Consider the following 18305-nt stretch of genomic DNA (forward strand, 5'->3'; position numbering starts at 1 on the left):
AAAGTTCTCCTTCCCTGCTGCAAGAATGATAATGCGGATCGGGCTCGGTCCTCGGGAAGCGGAGGTAACGTTTTGTCACTCCGTGGGTGGAAAGGGCGCGATCTTCCCGGCATCGATGTTCGTCTAATTATCCGATCGGATCACGGGTGTCCGAACCGCTCTCGCGGGAGCGAAACGGATGGAGGAGAAAGGAAGAAGGTCTCGTGCACCGGACAGGAGAGGCGAGGCGAGGGTCCGACGATCGGGGGGGAGGTGCGGATGTTCGGCGACGGAGGCGAGCTCGAGGTTGATATTAGGTATTTATTAATAGACAGCTCCGGGGAGTTGCTCACCGGGCGAGAACTGAACCGTAACGTTAGCGCGAGGCAGAAGGGATTTCTCATAAGCTGACCCCACCGAGTGGGGAATACGGTCGAGAGGGCGGCGGAGGGAAGGAAAAGGACGATCTTCCGCGGGGGAGTCGCCGCCATACCGAGGAAAAGAAAGGGGATAACTTGAATCTGAGTTTTCTCACGGTAAACCCGGGATTACGGGGCGCTTTAACTTAGCGACGCCTCTCGTTTCTCAGGTGTCGTTCCCGGCGCCGCGCCATATTGGATGCCGGCGGTCCGGGTCGCTATATTAGAAAGACATCCGATATATCGCGGCCGGAGAGAAACGAGAGGGGAAAACTCGACGCGGCTTCGACCGCACCCTCGACGGAAGGCTTCGATCGAATCTTCTTCCCAGGGCCGCGTCGCAAATACAGGAAAATCGGGGAGAAAATTCGCGGTTTAAAAATTCCATCCTGCCCATGGCCCGGTACCCCGCGAGGCCTCGGTTCACGGATCGTAAACCCCCGCGTTTTACTTTTGGCCCCACTGCCAGAGGGGCCTCCTCGAGCATGAAATAAAGACTGCAAGAGATACGGGGGAAATTACGCGGTGAAATTTTTACGTCCGTGGACGGACCAAGATTAATTCATCGCGCCGGTTTAATCCGATTATCCCGTCGTTATCGGTTCCGCGCCGGCCCTTGAAAAAAATCGGGGAATTACGCCCTCGCGTATTCGCTCACGCGAATTACTCGTCCGAGGCGCGACCCGACGCTAATCGTTTGTCATCTCGCCGCCACCCGGTCGGCAGATTGCTCGGCTCGAGGTCTCCTTTCGCCCCCGTAGCGGGGTAATACCGAGAATCGACTGCACCGGGTAGCTCCCGGTGCAACGCAAACGCGTGCTTCGGGAATTACCTTGGCGCTTTTTGCCCCGACGTTCGCGATCCACCTACCCTCGTTGCCACCCTGGCCGACCTCTTAACATCGATCCCGGCCCCTTCGTTGGCCGCTGATCAAATCGAACATAAATTACGGAACTCTTTCCCGGCATGGGGCTCCAATTAAGCCGGTACACGGGGCATCCTCACCACTTTACATTCCACCCTCTCCCCCGCCGAGACCGTATGCCAACGGGCTTCTTTACATTTCCTTTCGATTATCTTTTCTTCTTCGGGTTGCCGGCATCGTCGAGCGCTTCGGTATTCAGCCATTAAACGAAATGACCCGGAGCATGGAATAAAGACTCCCCCTCCCCCCGGCCGTTCCTCGCCTCGTAACGGAGCGACGTCCTCCCGTCGCGGAACGCTTTCCGCTTATAAGGAGCCCACTCGCAGGATAAGTCGGCTGGCAAAGCGATTCGCGTGCAAAGGATCCACCCCGAGGCCGCGTCCTTGGCCGAACCCATGGCCGTACCCATGGCCGTACCCATGGCCGTACCCATGGCGGGCAAACACTCGCGAATCCCATTAAATCCGCGTTCCGCAGGGGCGGGATCGCGGGTTCTAGGCCGCGGAGGATTCGGAGGACGCGAGCCATTGTCGTCGAAGATTCGCTCCCCGAGGGAAACGGCGGGTCCGGGTACCGAGTAACTAATCTCGATGGGATTTTATTAAAACCCGAGGGGCGCGTGCGCCGATCCGATACGACGCCTTTCAGGGACGATACCGCCGGGGCGTCGGAACGCTCCACCGGCTCCTTTCGCGCGAGAACGCTCGAGGTATTTCCCGGATCGGACGGGAAATTCATAGGCGAGGACGACGTCGCGAGGTGACGCGCGGCGTCGCGCGGCGTCGCGCGGCGTCGCGCGGCGTCGCTTCGTTTCCTTACGTTTCAATTATACCCGCCCGCTCCTCCCTCTTTCGTCTCCAGGAGGCGCCAGGGGTCCAAGTCCAAGGGAAAGGCGTCCGCGGGAATCCCGGAGGCGCCCCAACGCCCTTGGTCGTTCATAAAACATGAGTCTCGGCAGAGGACGGCCTTCCATAAATTTTCAAACGGTAGCCGCGCCGTCCTCGTCCCGGAAGAGACTCGGGGCGCTCCTTGGTCCGACTTCCGTTCGATACAAAATAGTCGGGTCCAGCCCAGCCCGGCGGGGGCAAACAAGGGCTCGGCCTCCTCGAGTCAACACCGAGGATCATCCACCGTCCGGGCCGAAAAGAAGTTAAAATGAAGTGCAGTGCAAACGACTCTTCCGCCGTTATACGCCCTCGTCTTTGGGCGCCAAGAATCAATCCCCGCCGAGCGATTCGAACCTGGACCTCCACTGCGCGGACCCGCGGCCGCTCCGCGCGTCAGGAGTGCGCCTCCTCGATCCTTTTCCCGGGTCGCGGGGCGAGGAAAAGAAGACCATCGATTATACCACGCCGGCTTGCGAACCGGGTTGCGGAATATTAATCGGAGCATTAGGCATCCCCCCGACCGGGAGGGATCCCCATAAAAGCACTATCCGCCGTCTAAGCGTAAAACGGTGCCCTGCTCCCCTCTCGGCTCCTGACGTCCTCGAGGTCGACGCGTCGAAGGGTCCAGGAGATCCCGACCCCGTCCGAGGACCCGAAAGGGGAACGCCGGGCCTCCGACCTGGCCGCCGGCACGCTTCGACGGCCGTTCTCAAAGGAAAACGCGGAAAGGAAGGCCCCCCTCCCTTAATCGAGGGCGCGCAAACGGAGTACGGTGGAAAGAAAAGGAAAAGATAGGCTACGCGAATTTCGCGTCGCGGTCAACGGATACGGAGGGGACGAGAGAGGCGGAGAGAGGCGGAGAGAGGCGGAGGGGCCCAAGCTGGTTTAAGGAGCGAGAGTTAATTAACGTACCTGTTACGGTCTTAGAGGAGGCGCAGCTGCGGCGGGGGAGATTACAAAAATAATGCACGTCGTCTCTTTGACCGGAACGACTTAATTCCCCGGATTACCGTGGAAGGGTGGGGGAGGGGTTTTCGCGGATTAGTTTCGGTTACTTTTCCCGCACCCCGACCGTTCGTCGTCGTATCGTCGTTGCCGGGCTCTCTCCTTCGGCCCGGAAATTTAGAATCCTTCCCTTTGCGGAAGCGCCTTCCGATCTCGAAAGCCCGACCGTAATTACCCATATCGTAACGAATTGCCCCGCGCGGAACTTGTGCGGAATTTGTGCGGAATTTGCGCGAGGAGGATGAGGACGCGACGCCGTGCTCCCCCGTCGCGTCTTTGCGGTGTTCCCAAGCAATGGCGATTTCGCGCCGTTCTTTCCGTTGCCGCAGCGGGAACGCGGCGACGCGGCGACGCGGCGACGCGACGGGCGTCCCACCGACGACGATTCGCTCGTTGACAAGCCGTTACTCGCAAACGAGCCCAAGCGCTGCTAAATCACGGCCGAAAGCGACCTATTAAACTGCACCGAACCGTGTCCATTCCTCGACTTTCGCGCTTCTTCGGGGCCCGGGATCGAGAGTAGGCTGGAGGCGCGAGAAGATCCCGGCGAGGGTGCAGGAGGCGCGGGGGAGAAAGATAAGGAAATCGGGGAATCGTAAGTTTGGCGATGGTATCGGACCTTTCGTATGCGTCCGGTGTCCCGGGGAAATCTGCGCGAGCGGTCGATCCCTCGGGAACCGGGGGGGGGATCGTTTCCCGCGATTCCGTGTCCCTCCTAGACAGGGGAGGCGAAACCAAGAACGAAAGCAGTCGCAAAGGGAGACGGTCGAATTTCCGAATTTCCACCTCCCGCGAGGCAATCGATTTTAATACTCGCTCGGCCGAGTATAAACGTTCGTTCTCGCGCGGAGGCGCCGTGAAAACGCCGGGAGACCGAAGAAGAGGTCCGGGGCTCGCGTGGGTTGAAATTAGCAACACTCGGGCAAAAATGGGAAAACACTGGGCGCGGTTGGAATAACACGGCGACCAGGGGGGCTCCTTCCATCGGATCTCCGGAAATACGCGCCTGGGGGATGAAAGGAAAACGCGCCAGGGCGAGGACGAGGGCGAATCGACCCCGCGCGCCGGAGGAATTCGGACGCGCGGAAGAGGCAATCGAGGCAAATGGCGAAACGCGTCGGAAGTACGCGCCCTGTAACCGAGGGAGCGGCGCGAGGCGAGAAAACCGCCCGGAACGGCCGCGGAGCCACCGGAGGTGGACAGGAACTAGACGTCTTTAATTAAATTCATTAAACGCGCGGACAATGCGGCGCTTTCCTCGCCTCTGTATACCTCTATATACCTCTATATACCTCTACATCTCGCTCCATAATTCTCTTGGTTTTTTCTCGCGGCGACAGGAGGGAGAGGCCTGTTACCGACGTTGCGCGTCGGAATCCTCGGCGGAAGAGGCGTGCCCGAGCGAGTACCCGATGCACGCTCCGGGTCGACCCTTTGCGCTGGATCGCCACGCGGACGGGAGCACCGGGAAATATTTTGGAGGGAAAAAGGACTCGAATTCGGAAGTCGCGTTCCCCGTCCCGGGTCCGGGGAAAAGCGGAAGGACGACGCGGCGCTCAAAGGGAACCCCGGCCGCCTTTCTCAGACTCCGCTTTAATATTCCCGACGACTCGGTCGTTATTTTCCCGCGGTTGCCGCGATTCGCGGCTGGGAAGTAGGTCCCGGCCAATCCCCGGTTGAAAGACCGGGCTGATCCGGCGCGAAAATCGCATTAAGCCCTCTGGGCGTTGGCGCTTCTTAACGTAGGAATTAAACAATGGCATCGATCCCGAGGGGAACTTATTTCGATCGGCGTTTCGTGAAAACCCTCAACGGGCTTTCCATGCCTCGCGGATATTCGCGTTGACCTTTTTTCCCATCGTCCTCTAAAGAGCGCCGATTGGTTCAGTGGATTATGGGAAACGAATTGGCCGCCATTTTGCGAACAGCTTTGATCTCGCGGGGGATATGGTAGAGAAGCCCTCCGAGGCTTTATCTTCTTCTGGCACGCGCATTTCCCAATAAATGGGAATCCGTGATATAGGATTACCGCGGGTTACATATTTCTTCGCGTACCGGGCCATTACGATTTTAAGTGAAACTCGCTCGAATGGAACGCGTATCGACCGTGGCCGATGCGCAGTCAAGAACCGTGATTTACTTGCCGGCTTGCCGTTCGCCCGCGATGCAACGTTCCCTGTCGGTCGACTCCACCGATATGGATTGTCTCGTTCGGATCCTTCGTCTTCGGCCCTGTAGATGCGATTTCGGAATTCCATTTCCCGGTCGATCTGCCTTGTCTCCCCGACGAGTCACTCCGGAGGTAGAGCCAATTACCGCGAGCACTCCCGTTATCGCGGATCGAATCGCGAGGTCAAACTTAAAAACAAACCGCAAACGTTATTCTTATTAGATCCACGAGTACGCGAGAAAACCGTTACCGAACACATCCGAAGTACCCCGCACCGATATCACGCGTGATGTTGGCAACGGTAGCACGAGCGCTATCTGCAGGGAAGCAGCAGCGTGCGTTTCCAAAACTCCGTTGGAAATGTAGATGGTGGGGGGCTACGATTCGGACGATAAGGTAGAGTTCCGGTACACATGTAAATTCGACTTCTACGACCAGCCGCTAGGTGGCCGGTGCGCTTAGCTGGCTTAGACGTAAGAATCTTACGTCCTTGATTAACGGCGAAATGTGGAGACTATGATCGTTATCTCCTACGCAAGTAATTACTAATAATAATAACAATGACAATAATAATGATGAAACGGTAATTTCTAATCCATGAATCGTCTACGTAAGACCTAGTTCAGCATGCGGCCGGTATAACTTCATTTGCAGTTTTCAAGTCTTCCATCACTGAAAAATGGTAACCGATTCATATTACATTATGATACGATTCTGCAAATTGGGTAAAAATTCACCCCTAACCTGTATCGCTTCAGATTGTTAATTTATCTTCGAGACTCGCTTGCGCGAGGTTACGGGAGTTTACTGTTCGGATAACGATCGGAATATCATCCACACGTGGTAACACAGGTAACAGAGGTCCCAGATTTAAATTAAGCATGATAAAGACTGCCAGCTTTCTCCTTGTCAAATCCAGATCCGATGATCCTGCCTCCGATGTTACCCGATACCGGTTATCTATCCTAGAAATATCAGGGTCTAGAAACGTTCGACTATGTAACATGTAACGTTATATCCGATGAATCGACTAAATTCCAGATCCATGTAAAATCACGAGAAGGAACTTTGGTTCAAGGATGAACGAAGACGATGTCCTATTTAAAGACGTGAGTACACTTTTGGCAATGTTGCTTTCATTAAACAAATTCCAGTTCTTAAATTATTGTGGAAATATGATAAAAAATTAATTTCTTTCAGTACAAAAAAGCAGGTCTTATACAATTAAATCGCCCTAAAGCTTTGAATACGTTAAACTTGTCCATGGTTAAAAAAATATATTCTACCCTCAAACAATGGGAATCTTCCAAGGAATTAATTGTTATCAAAGGTATTGGTGAAAAAGCATTTTGTGCAGGTGGAGATGTCAAATCTATTGCTCTTGCCCTGAAAGATCCTGTCGAGGCACCGGTACAAGTGCAATTCTTTCAGCATGAATATACGTAAGTGAATCGTTTGTTCTTAAAAATGTGCACTTCATTCTTCTTCCCCTTCTAAATAATGATTACAAATCTTGTACCAATGGTATAGTTTAAACCATTTAATTGCGACATACAAGAAACCGTATGTTGCCTTAATCTCTGGCATTACTATGGGTGGTGGTGTCGGTCTATCTGTTCATGGAAAATACAGAGTTGCAACGGAAAGAACATTATTTGCTATGCCAGAGACAGCAATAGGACTATTTCCTGACGTTGGCGCCACGTATGTTTTACCTAAATTGAAAGACAATCTGGGAATATTTTTAGGTCTAACTGGTCATAGATTAAAAGGTAATTAAATATTTCACTTTATACATATGTCTAATCAAAGAACATCTTTTCATTAATTAACATTTAAGGTATTGACGTACTTCATAGTGGAATTGCAACACATTACATCTCGTTTGAAAAGATAGAAGATCTAACCAACGATTTATTAACGGTACAAACAGATATTGATAAAATCATTAAAAAACACCAGCCAAATAATGTGATAAATAGTGAATTTAGCCTTGCACCATATTTGAAACAGATAAATCATTGTTTCTCTGCTCCGAATATTGAAGAAATAATTTCAAGGTAAATGTTTCCAGCTCCTACTTGTCAAGTAGTTAACAGCCTTTTTTTATATTCATTAAAACTATGGGCTTGAATATTTTAGGTTGGAAGCAGATGGTTCGGAGTGGGCAAGAAATACGATTGAAACTTTGAACAAAATGTCGCCAACTTCTCTCAAAGTTACTAAAAAAGCTCTGGAACTGGGAAAACAGCAAACTCTTGCCGAGTGTTTGAAAATGGAATTCAGATTAGTTTGTTCTATTTTACGACCTGACACAGATTTCTATGAAGGTACTGGAAAAATAAATCTATCTCAATGTAAATATAAATTAATTTTTACCAAAATAAAAGGGACATGAAAAACCGATTATTGTTTTAGGTGTAAGAGCAGTTCTTATTGATAAAGACCATAAACCAACATGGAATCCAAAATCGTTAAGAGAGGTAAAAGATGAAGATGTGATTAAAAAATTTAATTTAATGCCCCTTGAAAGGGAACTTAAATTATAAAAACTAAATTAATATTTTCTAAATGTATTATGTCTGTAATATCAAATTGTATTAATATCATCGTATGGCTTGAATACAAAATAATAAGAAAGTTTAACATCACAGACGTATTCCAATAAAATGTGCACATATTTGTAAAAGAATAATTACATAGCACATGATACCTTCACAAAACCAAGTTCCTGCTCATAAATATTGAAATGTCATGAAGTTTTAGTGAAGAAAAGAAAAAAAGAAAGTTATGTTCATCCTTGCGAATGTTTTATATTTATTTTTTAGCACATGTCTGGAAATCATTGTAATCACACTTTACTGAAAAAGTACTTGCAAGTGGAATGCAGTTCCTTCTTAAGATGTAAAAAAAATGTTGTTGTCTTCAATATAACATGACATGCAGAGTGAATGAAGAAATGTTTCAAACAATGAATTAGGTTTGATCAAAGTATGTTGACAAAAAGAAGCGAAGGAATCTGCAAAGTCTAGGCTTCAGAAATACTTTATTATTGTTTTATTTATCAAAACGGTTTGTATCATTCCTTTGCAGCATCGACGTGATTCGCAGCGCTGTTAGACACGTGTATAAGAATCCCAGACATTCAGAAAACAGACCGATGACGTCAAATTGTCCATAAACTAACTCAACAAAGACTAGCCTGACGTTGATACCAGAGAAATAATAAATGTACAGATTAGATATCGACTGACCTTCATTAAAAATTATGGCATTCCACTCAATTCATAGTATCCATAACAATGCACTGAAAGTAGGCCCATATCATGAAATCTCGTCTCCCTACTTCATCGGCCCATTGAAACCTTATTACCCCACTCCCTGATATCATCGCCACTTTTTATTGGCTGAATTCGACTTCGGGAGAGTTGGAAAAAGAAAATGAAAATTACTGGAAATTGAAGTGTTCAGATTATGTGCGTTCAGTCAATGTACTGGGCGAGCCAGCGGAAGCCCTCGCCATAACCTTGTCTCTTTAACACTGAGCACATGAACAGCTCTAGAGGACGGCCTGGAATATCACTACGTGAAAGTTTACCCTGAAAAATAATAAAATTCTTTCTTTAAGATGAAAAGATATCTTTTTAATTTTTTATACACTAATTGATCGCGTCACATACCTTTCCAGTCGTTTGACCATACAGGTTGAAAAAATTTCTGAGCTCATCCTCGGATGCTGCACCTGGCTTATCAATCTTGTTACCTAGTACAAGTACCGGACAAGCACTAAGTTGTTCGTCGGTTAACAACGCATCGAGTTCTGCCTTAGATTCTGGTAACCTGGACCTGTCGCTTGCATCTACCAGAAACACTATGGCATCTACCGCTGGAAAATAATCTTTCCAAACTCTGCGTGCTATAAACATATAATGATTTTAGACGACTTAATATGTACTGCGACAATTAATGAAATAATAATAATTCAACTACCTTGAGTATGTCCTCCAAGATCAAATGTTGTAAACCTCATATTTCCAATCGATAATTCCTCGGATGCTGTAATAAGTGTTGCATTTATGTAACATAAAAAATAGAATTTAATTTATGTCAATATTTATAGATTGTTCTAAAGCAAATACTAAAACTTATGTACATCAAAATTAATGAAGTGATCAAGAAATTTTTATTCTTAAAAGTCATAAGTAATGAAACAATCATTTTACTTCAGGGTTTCTCGAGTTAAGCATTCTGCCAAGTCATACCTGAGGTCAAAGTTCAACATGCACACTTCGATACACTCATACGAATTCAAATTAACTGCCTTCTGTTTCAGAAAAAATTAAAGTCAATCGGTCTAAGAAAACTTTAGTAAGTAGTAACATCGGGTTTCAGTAACTATACGTTAACATTAAAATCACGCAGTTCATAAACTCATTGCATTTTCTACATTATAAGTCTACTTTTTTAATGAAAAAAAAATCCATGTCAATCTGCTATTAATTGTTAGTTACTTGGATGCAACGTGGGCACATGTTGAGCCAGTCGGTCATCCTTGAGCATGTGAAGTAGCGTTGTTTTTCCAGCATTGTCCAGGCCAAGAAATAGAAGCTTGCCGCTTTTCTTCCAAAGCCCTGAAAATGAAAGGAAGAGTTGTCATGCATATTTTTCACTTACGTTTGGCAGAGACTGCAATGGGATCTATGAGACGTTCATCCAAAGCCACCTTTACTAACGAATGGCGACCAGAATAAGGCAAACCAAGAACAGCAAATCTTCCCCGGCATACAGGTACTCGAATACCTACAAAACTTCGATTAACCCTTTTTTAGGAAAACCTGTATCTCTCGGTCAAATATCAATCGATGGTAGTAAATAAATGCATGAATAGTTTTTTGTCACAAATTTGGATTTGCAATTGTACCAAATGTTCTTTGATCTGCCTTAGACCTTGAGAACCGAGACTCACAATTATCACGATAACTCTTGCCAACTATTTAATTTTTCTAGTCAATAAGACAATATAATTACAGAAGCTTACCAAGATAACCTAAAACTCCAGTAAACCAGTCCCAAATAAACATATTCAACAATGGGTATGGGTCAGTCCTACTGTCTGTCAACCACCAGTTACTCTGAAAAAATGCCAGTCATGCATTATAGTGCTCACTGTTTCAATAATACAATATACTTATTCTCGACAAAGTATAATATGGAGACAAAGCGTACAACATATTACTGCAGGCAACTGAAACGGTGAGCCGACTCAATTCCGTCTAAAATTGCAGTCACAAAAACTTCACAAAACTAACTTCTAATCATAACATAATAATCTGCATCAGATGTGTTCACACAAGAATACATGTAGTGTAAGAAGATTCAATCGCAATTACTGCTACTCGATGCTTTCCATTTTTGAAAGGAGGAATCGAACACATGTAATCTTAATTAAAACATGACGTTCCTCACTACACGATTGATTTTTAATTGCACACCAGAAAGCCAATTATATGCAACGAAGCGTTAATCGTCACCAACAAACTGTGCACAATAGAATTTAAGAAATCAGACGTGAAAATCCACAAATAAATTAAAATGTCCTGCCTTACTAGGCTTCCAAAAATAACGGTGCGACAGTGTCGACGTTATGACAAAGGACTTCGTAAAGCTATGGAGGTTACGTCGCCGTAATGATATTGGCACTATGTCGCGAAAAAGTATGATAATATCTGTTAACGTACCCAACGTGAAAGTACATCCACGAGCCACGAGAAATTAAGGAAAATGAGTTTTCCTACGGCAACAAGCAAAGCTCGAGCGAGCCTGGTAGGTTGGCAGTTGGCACTGGCAGCGTCTACTTCCGCCGGCCATCTTGCGCTGCTTCCGGCCGGGTTCAGTGGCGCGAATTATAACTTACCAGTGCATTTAAATTTACCTATCATTTAATGCGTTTTTCCTATCCTTGAGGATTCTGAAATATAAGCAAATAGATACATGAAAAATATTAAAATAAACAACTACTAATAAATGCTTAAACACGTTTCAATATACCATATAAACGTTGGCTACGGATATCGGTGGAACCTTATGCGTAATTTCAAAAATGCTATTAAACTGTCAGTCCGTCGGCCGGGCCGCGGATTAGGCGAAACCGTCTTTTGTCTGGCCGTCGCCCCTAGTACGTTAGGAGATTGCCCGTGAGCAATCCCCCAACTCATCTCTGGTCCATGTGGCATTCGAGTTTACCTCTTCCACTGCTATGCGAGGTCCAGATATTTATGGTCTAAGGCCATGATAGGACGTTGAGATGAGAAGGATCTCTGAGTTGGACCGCCAGGGGTATCAGGTGGAAAGTGCACGAGCCGCCCGCATTCTCCAGCGAAGGCAGCACAGAACGGGATTGCGCGATCCAGCCCGTGAACAATCTCCCAGCTCATCTCTATACGAGCTGTACTGAGCTGTATGCAGCTGTACTCTGGCTGTACGATTGAAATAGATTAAAAATTGGAAATCATGGCAGCAGTTCTGCTAGCAAAAGTATACTTTCGCAGTGTAATACGCTTTTCCGATCGAGAGTATGAGCGTTGAAGAGACAGAGTGAAAGAATTACATCTCTAATTTAAATAATGGTATGTCAAATTGATGTCTCGTGATTATGAAAATTTTTAAGACTTAACCTGTGTCTTTGCTTACATTTTTTACATAATCACATTAAATGGATCTTATTTTAAAGTTAGTCTTTTATCATCTGAACCATGATAGATACGAGATGGGTTGTTATAATATATCTAATGAATTAACTTGTCATTACCTGACAAATTAGATTATATTCACAGCTCTGTGTGTAATACAAAATCAACAAGAACATACTATATCTCGGAGACATTGCGTTACATCTGTAACGTTAAAAAATGTAGATGCAATAATTTGCTGTAATTGAGATTAAATACTAATTTTTGTTTATTACGAGGATCATACCGAGGGATCCGAAGATGGTGGCGAAGGAGGAGACGATCAGGAAGATTCTTCTTTTCCCCAAGAATCGAAAGTAGAAGATGCATTGGAATCCTTCCGAGAGCAATGGCAACGGGAACTGAAAATATCACCTAAACAAGAGACCTTTAAAAATTCTATCGTTAAGCCTCTCGGTACTAATGGCTTAAATGATGATTCGTCCTCGGTTGAATGCAAGGTACTTAAGTAAAAATTATCTATGGGTCGAGTTTAATATTTACTTTATTGGTCTGTACCACTTGTATTTACTAACATGTATCGTATAGGCTAAGAGCTTATTTCTGAAAGGAATTGAACACGAGCAAACAGGTAAATTATACGAGGCAGTTCAATTCTACAAGAGAGCAGTACAACTCGTACCTGATATTGAATTTCGTTTGTATGAATCTACAAAAGTAAAGATTCGAGATAAATTCAGTAGCGATGAAAAACTAGATAAGATTGATTCTAATGTGCAAGACTCCAATAAATCAGAAGATGAAGATAATGACGATGGGGATGACAGTGATCTGTTCTCAAAACTTTCCAGAATTGTTTACCAAAATCAATGCGTTTGTTTTCCTCGGTTTGAACAAAGTGTAAGTATTTCCTAAGAAATTTGTTGGGGTTGTATACATAAGATGATCTGCATTATCAGTGCATCGATATTTATTTCAGACTGTGCACATCTCGGCCCTACCAATGGAAATAGTTCTTTATATTCTTAGATGGGTAGTTTCCTCAGAGCTGGACTTGAGGTCGTTAGAATTGTTTTCTATGGTATGTCGGGGTTTCTATATATCGGCAAGGGATCAAGAAATATGGAGATTGGCATGCGTGAGGTGCACACGATTATATGTTACACTCTACTTAATAATTTGTCATATCGAATGAATCAGTCAATTGATCCTATTACTGTATAGAGTGTGGGGTGTAAATTGTGGAAACTTTGAATCGAAATACAATTCATGGAGGGAAATGTACTTGAAACGGCCTAGGTTGAGATATAATGGATGTTACATCAGTAAAACTACGTACATACGCCATGGTGAAAATAGTTTTCAGGATCAGTTTTATAGGCCTTGGCATCTTATCGAGTATTTTAGGTACCTGAGGTATTATAATTTTACCACTTTATCAATTTTTGTTTTATATGCAAAGGTAATACCTTATATAATTTTATTCTAATCTTTTAGATTCTTCCCGGAAGGACGAGTGTTAATGTTAACATCAACGGACGAAGCGCAAACTTGTGTAAATTCTTTGAAGTATCGCACTCCAAGGAATATCTCGGTGCTAGTTGGGCACTGTCGACTTCACGATAATTACGTTACGCTAATACTTAAAAAGCAGGAGACTAAGGGAAGCAATAACGTGTACAGACGAAAGAGGAGAGAGCCTATGCAAGATGGCGGAGAGCAGACGTTCCATATTGTATGTGTATTTTGCTCCCTGTCTCAATTGGTGCATAATATACTATTTTCCTAATTGTTACAGGAGTTTGAAATTCAAAACCACCACAAAAGGGTCAACTCGCAACTGACGTGGTTAAAGTATAACATTTTTACTAAATATAGAAACGGGCAAGAAGGATCTACTTGCTTAAATCTTACCAGCCGATATCCGCCATTTAGATTCAGTAGAGTGAAAAGTTATACATTAGAAAGTGAAGCTCCCCTACAGTGATCAGTTTTGCAAATTTTCGTCATATAAAAGTATTTCGTCTCAAAACACTGTTATAACGCAAACTAAACAACTGTATACTAGATTTAAATTTTTCTGCGAATATGAGCGGGATCCTACATTCTTAAAAAAAAAAAGAAAAGAATCCAGTCTATATTTGTAGATCTTCAACAGAATTTATTGAGATCACATATTGTTATTACAATGTTTAAGATTAAATTAAACGTGAAGAGATATTTTCAATGAAATCCTGGCAATTGATCCTTTAATTTCCCACAGTTACCACCGGGAATTTAAAAATATCTCTTCAAGAAGTACTAATCTTTTTCAAATTGATTTGTTATTATAGCGGTTGCATTATAAAATTAATATACATAAACATTTAAGTTACGCACTTACACGGTGCCTTAAGACTCAAACTTTTATTATTTGTAGGTAAATGTATAATATTATAATTTAATTAGTAGCCAGGATTACTGTTAAATTACGGGTTACCTATATGTACGGTAAGTAGGATAGTGTCAAGAAAACGAAATTAGGTAGTAGTCTGAGGTTTCCAAAAAAATATTGATAAACGAAAAATATCCTTTAACTATAATTCAACAAAAGAAGGACTGTGGTAATAATGATAAATTATTATTATCTGGAAATTAATACCTTCAGTGAATCGAGGTTTAAAAATTTTCGATATATTTGTTTATGCTGCCAATACGGTCGTACCAATCGTTTAAGAATTATTATTTAAATGCCTTAGGGGAAAGGATGTAAATAATGATCAAATGACAGTGAATTCAATAAGGGAAATTTCCTGATTATTTTGGATACATTTTATTCATCTAATCCCTGGTTTTTATGTCGTGGATCTCAATACTTCACAGAAGCTGACATTGCTTCGAAGCACCGCCTCCGCATTTCAGTATGTACATATTCGATTATTGTAATCGGACACATAATAAATATATTTTTGATGTGCTTATCTTTCAACTCATTTTACCCTCATAGATTTTTTCTATTATTTGTTTAGAGTTCTGCAGAAATATTCAGAGAGCATCATTTATGTCAAAAGAACGTTGAATGTATTTAAAGCCGTCGTAGATGCTTCCGATGGATCGGCACAAAGTCGGTTGCATTCGCTAAATACCGTACGAAAGGGAACGATAATAACACATCAAAAATATCTTATTTTTTCTTTGTACTTTGAATCGACTTTAGCTCTTCCACGATCGTTACCATTTAAAAGTTTACCTACTTAATAAATTATTTGTTCATGTTCTCATAATATAGCTCTATGATTCTATCGACCCGTTTGGACATTTAACGTTGCAGCGTATTAAAGGAATCGTGAGCTGTTACGGAATTTGCAATTTAGAACTCGTATCAAATCACGGATTCAATGGAAGCGATCTCAAAGTCACGGACCATAAGTCGGTAGCGGTGCGATGCACGCAGATGGATCGGCCATCCAAACGAGATCTCGCAACGTAGCCGCGTGCATAGAACATACCGCTAGGACGACCATGACGTGCATTATGTTATGCGAATTTAGGATAAAATCCACTTGGCCAGGTATCCACTTCTCCGGAATACGCATTGCTCCTATAGTACCACCTATTACCGCCATCAGGTCCTAAAATTTCCCGCAAACACCCATACACGTTAATTGACTTAATTTTAAGAGAAGCAATTTCTGTCGATACCAATGCCAAATACAACGTAGGTGCACGACGAGCGTACCTGTAACATTATATCGCCAAGCGCATCGGGAGACCCGCCACCGATGCCGTTGCACCTCAAAATCAGGACGAGCATTCTCATTAAAAATGGAGGTGAAAAACATAAACGTCTTTCCCATGGAGATTTCGCGTGCATCGCCTGGAAAACGTTATGCGTTTTCAAAAGAATTGAAAACATTAAAAAACATTCAAATATATTACCTTGAACAAGCCCCAAAAACTGAGAAACCAATAAAACGCTATACAACAGTACCAGGGAATTCCTGGCAGGCAATGTACAGCTGCCGCCATCATTGGTACAGCGCCTAGAAAAGGGTCGACGTTAATTTTATACGTACACATGTGTATGCGTCTTATGCACATATGGTATATTCGTACCGAAGCTTTGACACAACCAGATACCCGTCATGTCGAGTTTTAATAATTTCCTATAAAAGCTCTCTCCGTAGTTCAGATTCATGAAGACGTGATACAAAAAAGAACCTATCCATGGACTGGTCGCCCCGATCAAATGACAGCAAGAGAGAATTCCTGCTAACATACCCCCTGAGAACCATGGAAGTAGTTTCGGCACCGTAAACAAAATATAGAAGATCGCAAAGCCTGCAAAACGGAAATGCATTACTTTCGAGAACGATCCGGGGTGATCATTCGTGAAATAAAAATTCAACGTTCCTATCGTTGCCAACGACAAACGAGAAGAAACGTTTTCAAAGGAAACGTACGCGAGGATCGAGTCAATGAATTATTTTCACAGAGAAAAAGCATCGCGCTTATAGTTACGTTACGAAGACTCCCTGCTAAGGCTTCCTCGCGAGGCCGGGATCGATTCCGTGGTTCCGGGGTTCCGGGGTTCCGGGGTTCCGGGGTTCCGGGGACGCCCCGGCGATCTCGCAAGGGATCAACCTCGTCGCGATTCGCTTTTGCGACGCACACTGCATCTTACCGCTCTCGATCCCTTCCTGGCAACGTCTTCCATCGCTACGTTCCAATTTCCGCGCATACCTCCACGTGGACGCTTCGGGCCTCGGTACTCCGAGCCAGGTCGCCACTCTCCCCGAGATGCCGTGAACCGACGACCTCGTCGCCGTTATCGGAAGATTTCGTTCAACGAAGCGAGCGGACCAGCGACTCGGGGACTCACCGTGCGTCAAAATGTTGACGCTCTCGTTGTGAAGGAAGAGCATACTGGAAACGCAACCGCGGAAGCTCATCAGGGGCCGATATCCGGTACGGATGTGGGGGTTGAATCGCAAGTGTCTCGGCATGTCGTTCCATCGGAGAAGCTCGATCCCAGGGGCAGCGGCGTCGCCGCCGTCCATCGCGTCAGGACCGGGCCGGGTCTCGGCATGGCTCGGAGCGGGAGGTCCGCTCGCGACGTCGCCAGTCCGCCGACTCGAGGGACTCGGAGCGAAGCCGAGCCGACCCGGTTCCCACGGCGACGGTATCGATCGCCTCCGGACTCGGGAGGCGCGTCTTTCGGCGAGAGACCGGCCCCTGGAAAATACATCCGGAGAACGGCCCGAACGAGCCGCGTTCCCGTGCCTACTGCTCTCGCTCGAGCGCGCGCCCCCTTGTCCTGTCAAAGTCGCGGCGAGGGCGGCCTCGAGGCTGCCGTCGAGGATCCCGACGCATGGAGACGTTCGGCCACGTAAGTTCCCCTCGGTCCGGGTCCGAGGTCGGCGCAGGCGCCCCTCGACGGTGCAGTCGCGCTTCGGGGTTCCGTTTCGCGGCGGGCTGTGGGGAGGATGTGGGGAGGGCTCGCGTCTCGCCTTCTTCGGGTGGCCGCCTCTCGATTTCGGAGCCGTCGCCCCGTCCTGCAGGTACCGCGGCCCGAGTTTCGACGGTTCTCCGGATTGGAGCGACGCGGCGCGTGCTCGCGGAAGCTACGACCCGGGGCCGTCGAGTCTCCGAATCTTAATTATATCCTCGAGATCGAATCGCCGTGCGCGAAATTATAGGCACGGGTACTGGTCGATTCGCGACCTTCGAGACTCGTAACGATCGAACCGAAGTTTATTTTACCAACGTGTACCCGTTATAATTCTTACCAAGTCGAATTCGTGCTACAGCGGGCTCACGCGCAACCATGGAACGCGTTGGATTCTGCCCCATGGAACCAGCCGCCCTCTGTGCTCCCGATCAACGGCATTTCTCAAAGATCGAAGTTCGTCACGTTCGACCCGACGCAGGTAATCCAAAGCTATCGAATCGAGACGTCGCGTCGAAACGCGATTCGTGGCCGTTTCGAAAAAATGGTTCGCGTCCCGCCATCTGTCGCAGGGCTCGTGAATCAAGAACCGCCGATTCCGCGGTATCGGACACTTACCTTTCGTCCGCGGATTCGCTCACTTTTCTCCGCTTTTAGGCAAGGTAGCCTTCGAATGAAATTGCTGCGCGTTCTTTCCAATTGCGGATATTCATTGAATAAATTAACGATGTCGGTCCTCGACTCGTCTAGGGGCAAACGTTAGAAAATATGTTAAGTAGAATTTCTGTTCCGTTACCGACGCG

General features: G+C 45.8%; 4 protein-coding genes across 13 annotated transcripts; 2 read left to right on the forward strand and 2 right to left on the reverse strand.

The window, feature by feature from the left end:
- Positions 1–5852: 5852 nt before the first annotated feature.
- On the forward strand, positions 5853–8080 carry LOC105701366 (3-hydroxyisobutyryl-CoA hydrolase, mitochondrial). Of its 2 annotated transcripts, XM_012428055.2 has the most exons (8): positions 5853–6067; positions 6144–6237; positions 6427–6494; positions 6586–6827; positions 6916–7157; positions 7226–7445; positions 7528–7715; positions 7804–8080. In XM_012428055.2, the coding sequence occupies exons 1-8, from the start codon at positions 6065–6067 to the stop codon at positions 7932–7934; spliced, it is 1188 nt and encodes a 395-aa protein (XP_012283478.1). In that variant the 5' UTR covers positions 5853–6064; the 3' UTR covers positions 7935–8080. The 2 variants fall into 2 exon arrangements, with proteins under 2 accessions (XP_012283478.1, XP_012283479.1); XM_012428056.2 differs by lacking the exon at positions 5853–6067 and having other exon boundaries at positions 6305–6494.
- Positions 8081–8414: 334 nt separating this feature from the next.
- LOC105701368 (GTP-binding protein SAR1b) lies at positions 8415–11256 on the reverse strand. 6 transcript variants are annotated; one of them, XM_012428057.2, is made up of 6 exons: positions 11124–11256; positions 10424–10517; positions 10060–10185; positions 9376–9441; positions 9066–9301; positions 8415–8984 (listed from the first exon to the last, which is right to left on the reverse strand). In XM_012428057.2, exons 2-6 carry the CDS (start codon positions 10464–10466, stop codon positions 8868–8870), a joined length of 588 nt encoding a protein of 195 aa, XP_012283480.1. In that variant the 5' UTR covers positions 10467–10517; positions 11124–11256; the 3' UTR covers positions 8415–8867. The 6 variants fall into 6 exon arrangements, with proteins under 6 accessions (XP_012283480.1, XP_012283484.1, XP_012283482.1 ...); XM_012428061.2 differs by lacking the exon at positions 10060–10185 and adding an exon at positions 9897–10016 and having other exon boundaries at positions 11124–11255; XM_012428059.2 differs by lacking the exon at positions 11124–11256 and adding an exon at positions 10992–11103.
- Positions 11257–11846: 590 nt separating this feature from the next.
- LOC105701170 (F-box only protein 9) lies at positions 11847–14490 on the forward strand. The gene is made up of 7 exons (XM_012427640.1): positions 11847–12011; positions 12353–12574; positions 12663–12974; positions 13054–13217; positions 13299–13490; positions 13572–13809; positions 13873–14490. The coding sequence occupies exons 1-7, from the start codon at positions 12009–12011 to the stop codon at positions 14059–14061; spliced, it is 1320 nt and encodes a 439-aa protein (XP_012283063.1). The 5' UTR covers positions 11847–12008; the 3' UTR covers positions 14062–14490.
- Positions 14491–14870: 380 nt separating this feature from the next.
- Positions 14871–17982, reverse strand: LOC105701171 (progestin and adipoQ receptor family member 4). Of its 4 annotated transcripts, XM_012427644.2 has the most exons (6): positions 17843–17972; positions 16936–16979; positions 16170–16394; positions 15993–16096; positions 15793–15930; positions 14871–15685 (listed from the first exon to the last, which is right to left on the reverse strand). In XM_012427644.2, exons 2-6 carry the CDS (start codon positions 16976–16978, stop codon positions 15470–15472), a joined length of 726 nt encoding a protein of 241 aa, XP_012283067.1. In that variant the 5' UTR covers position 16979; positions 17843–17972; the 3' UTR covers positions 14871–15469. The 4 variants fall into 4 exon arrangements, with proteins under 4 accessions (XP_012283067.1, XP_012283066.1, XP_012283065.1 ...); XM_012427643.2 differs by lacking the exon at positions 16936–16979 and having other exon boundaries at positions 17843–17982; XM_012427642.2 differs by lacking the exon at positions 17843–17972 and having other exon boundaries at positions 16936–17422.
- Positions 17983–18305: the final 323 nt, after the last annotated feature.

Source organism: Orussus abietinus, unplaced genomic scaffold (genome assembly GCF_000612105.2).
Source record: "Orussus abietinus isolate OABI.00-Male unplaced genomic scaffold, Oabi_2.0 scaffold5, whole genome shotgun sequence".
In the NCBI taxonomy this organism is placed as follows: Eukaryota; Metazoa; Arthropoda; class Insecta; order Hymenoptera; family Orussidae; genus Orussus; species Orussus abietinus.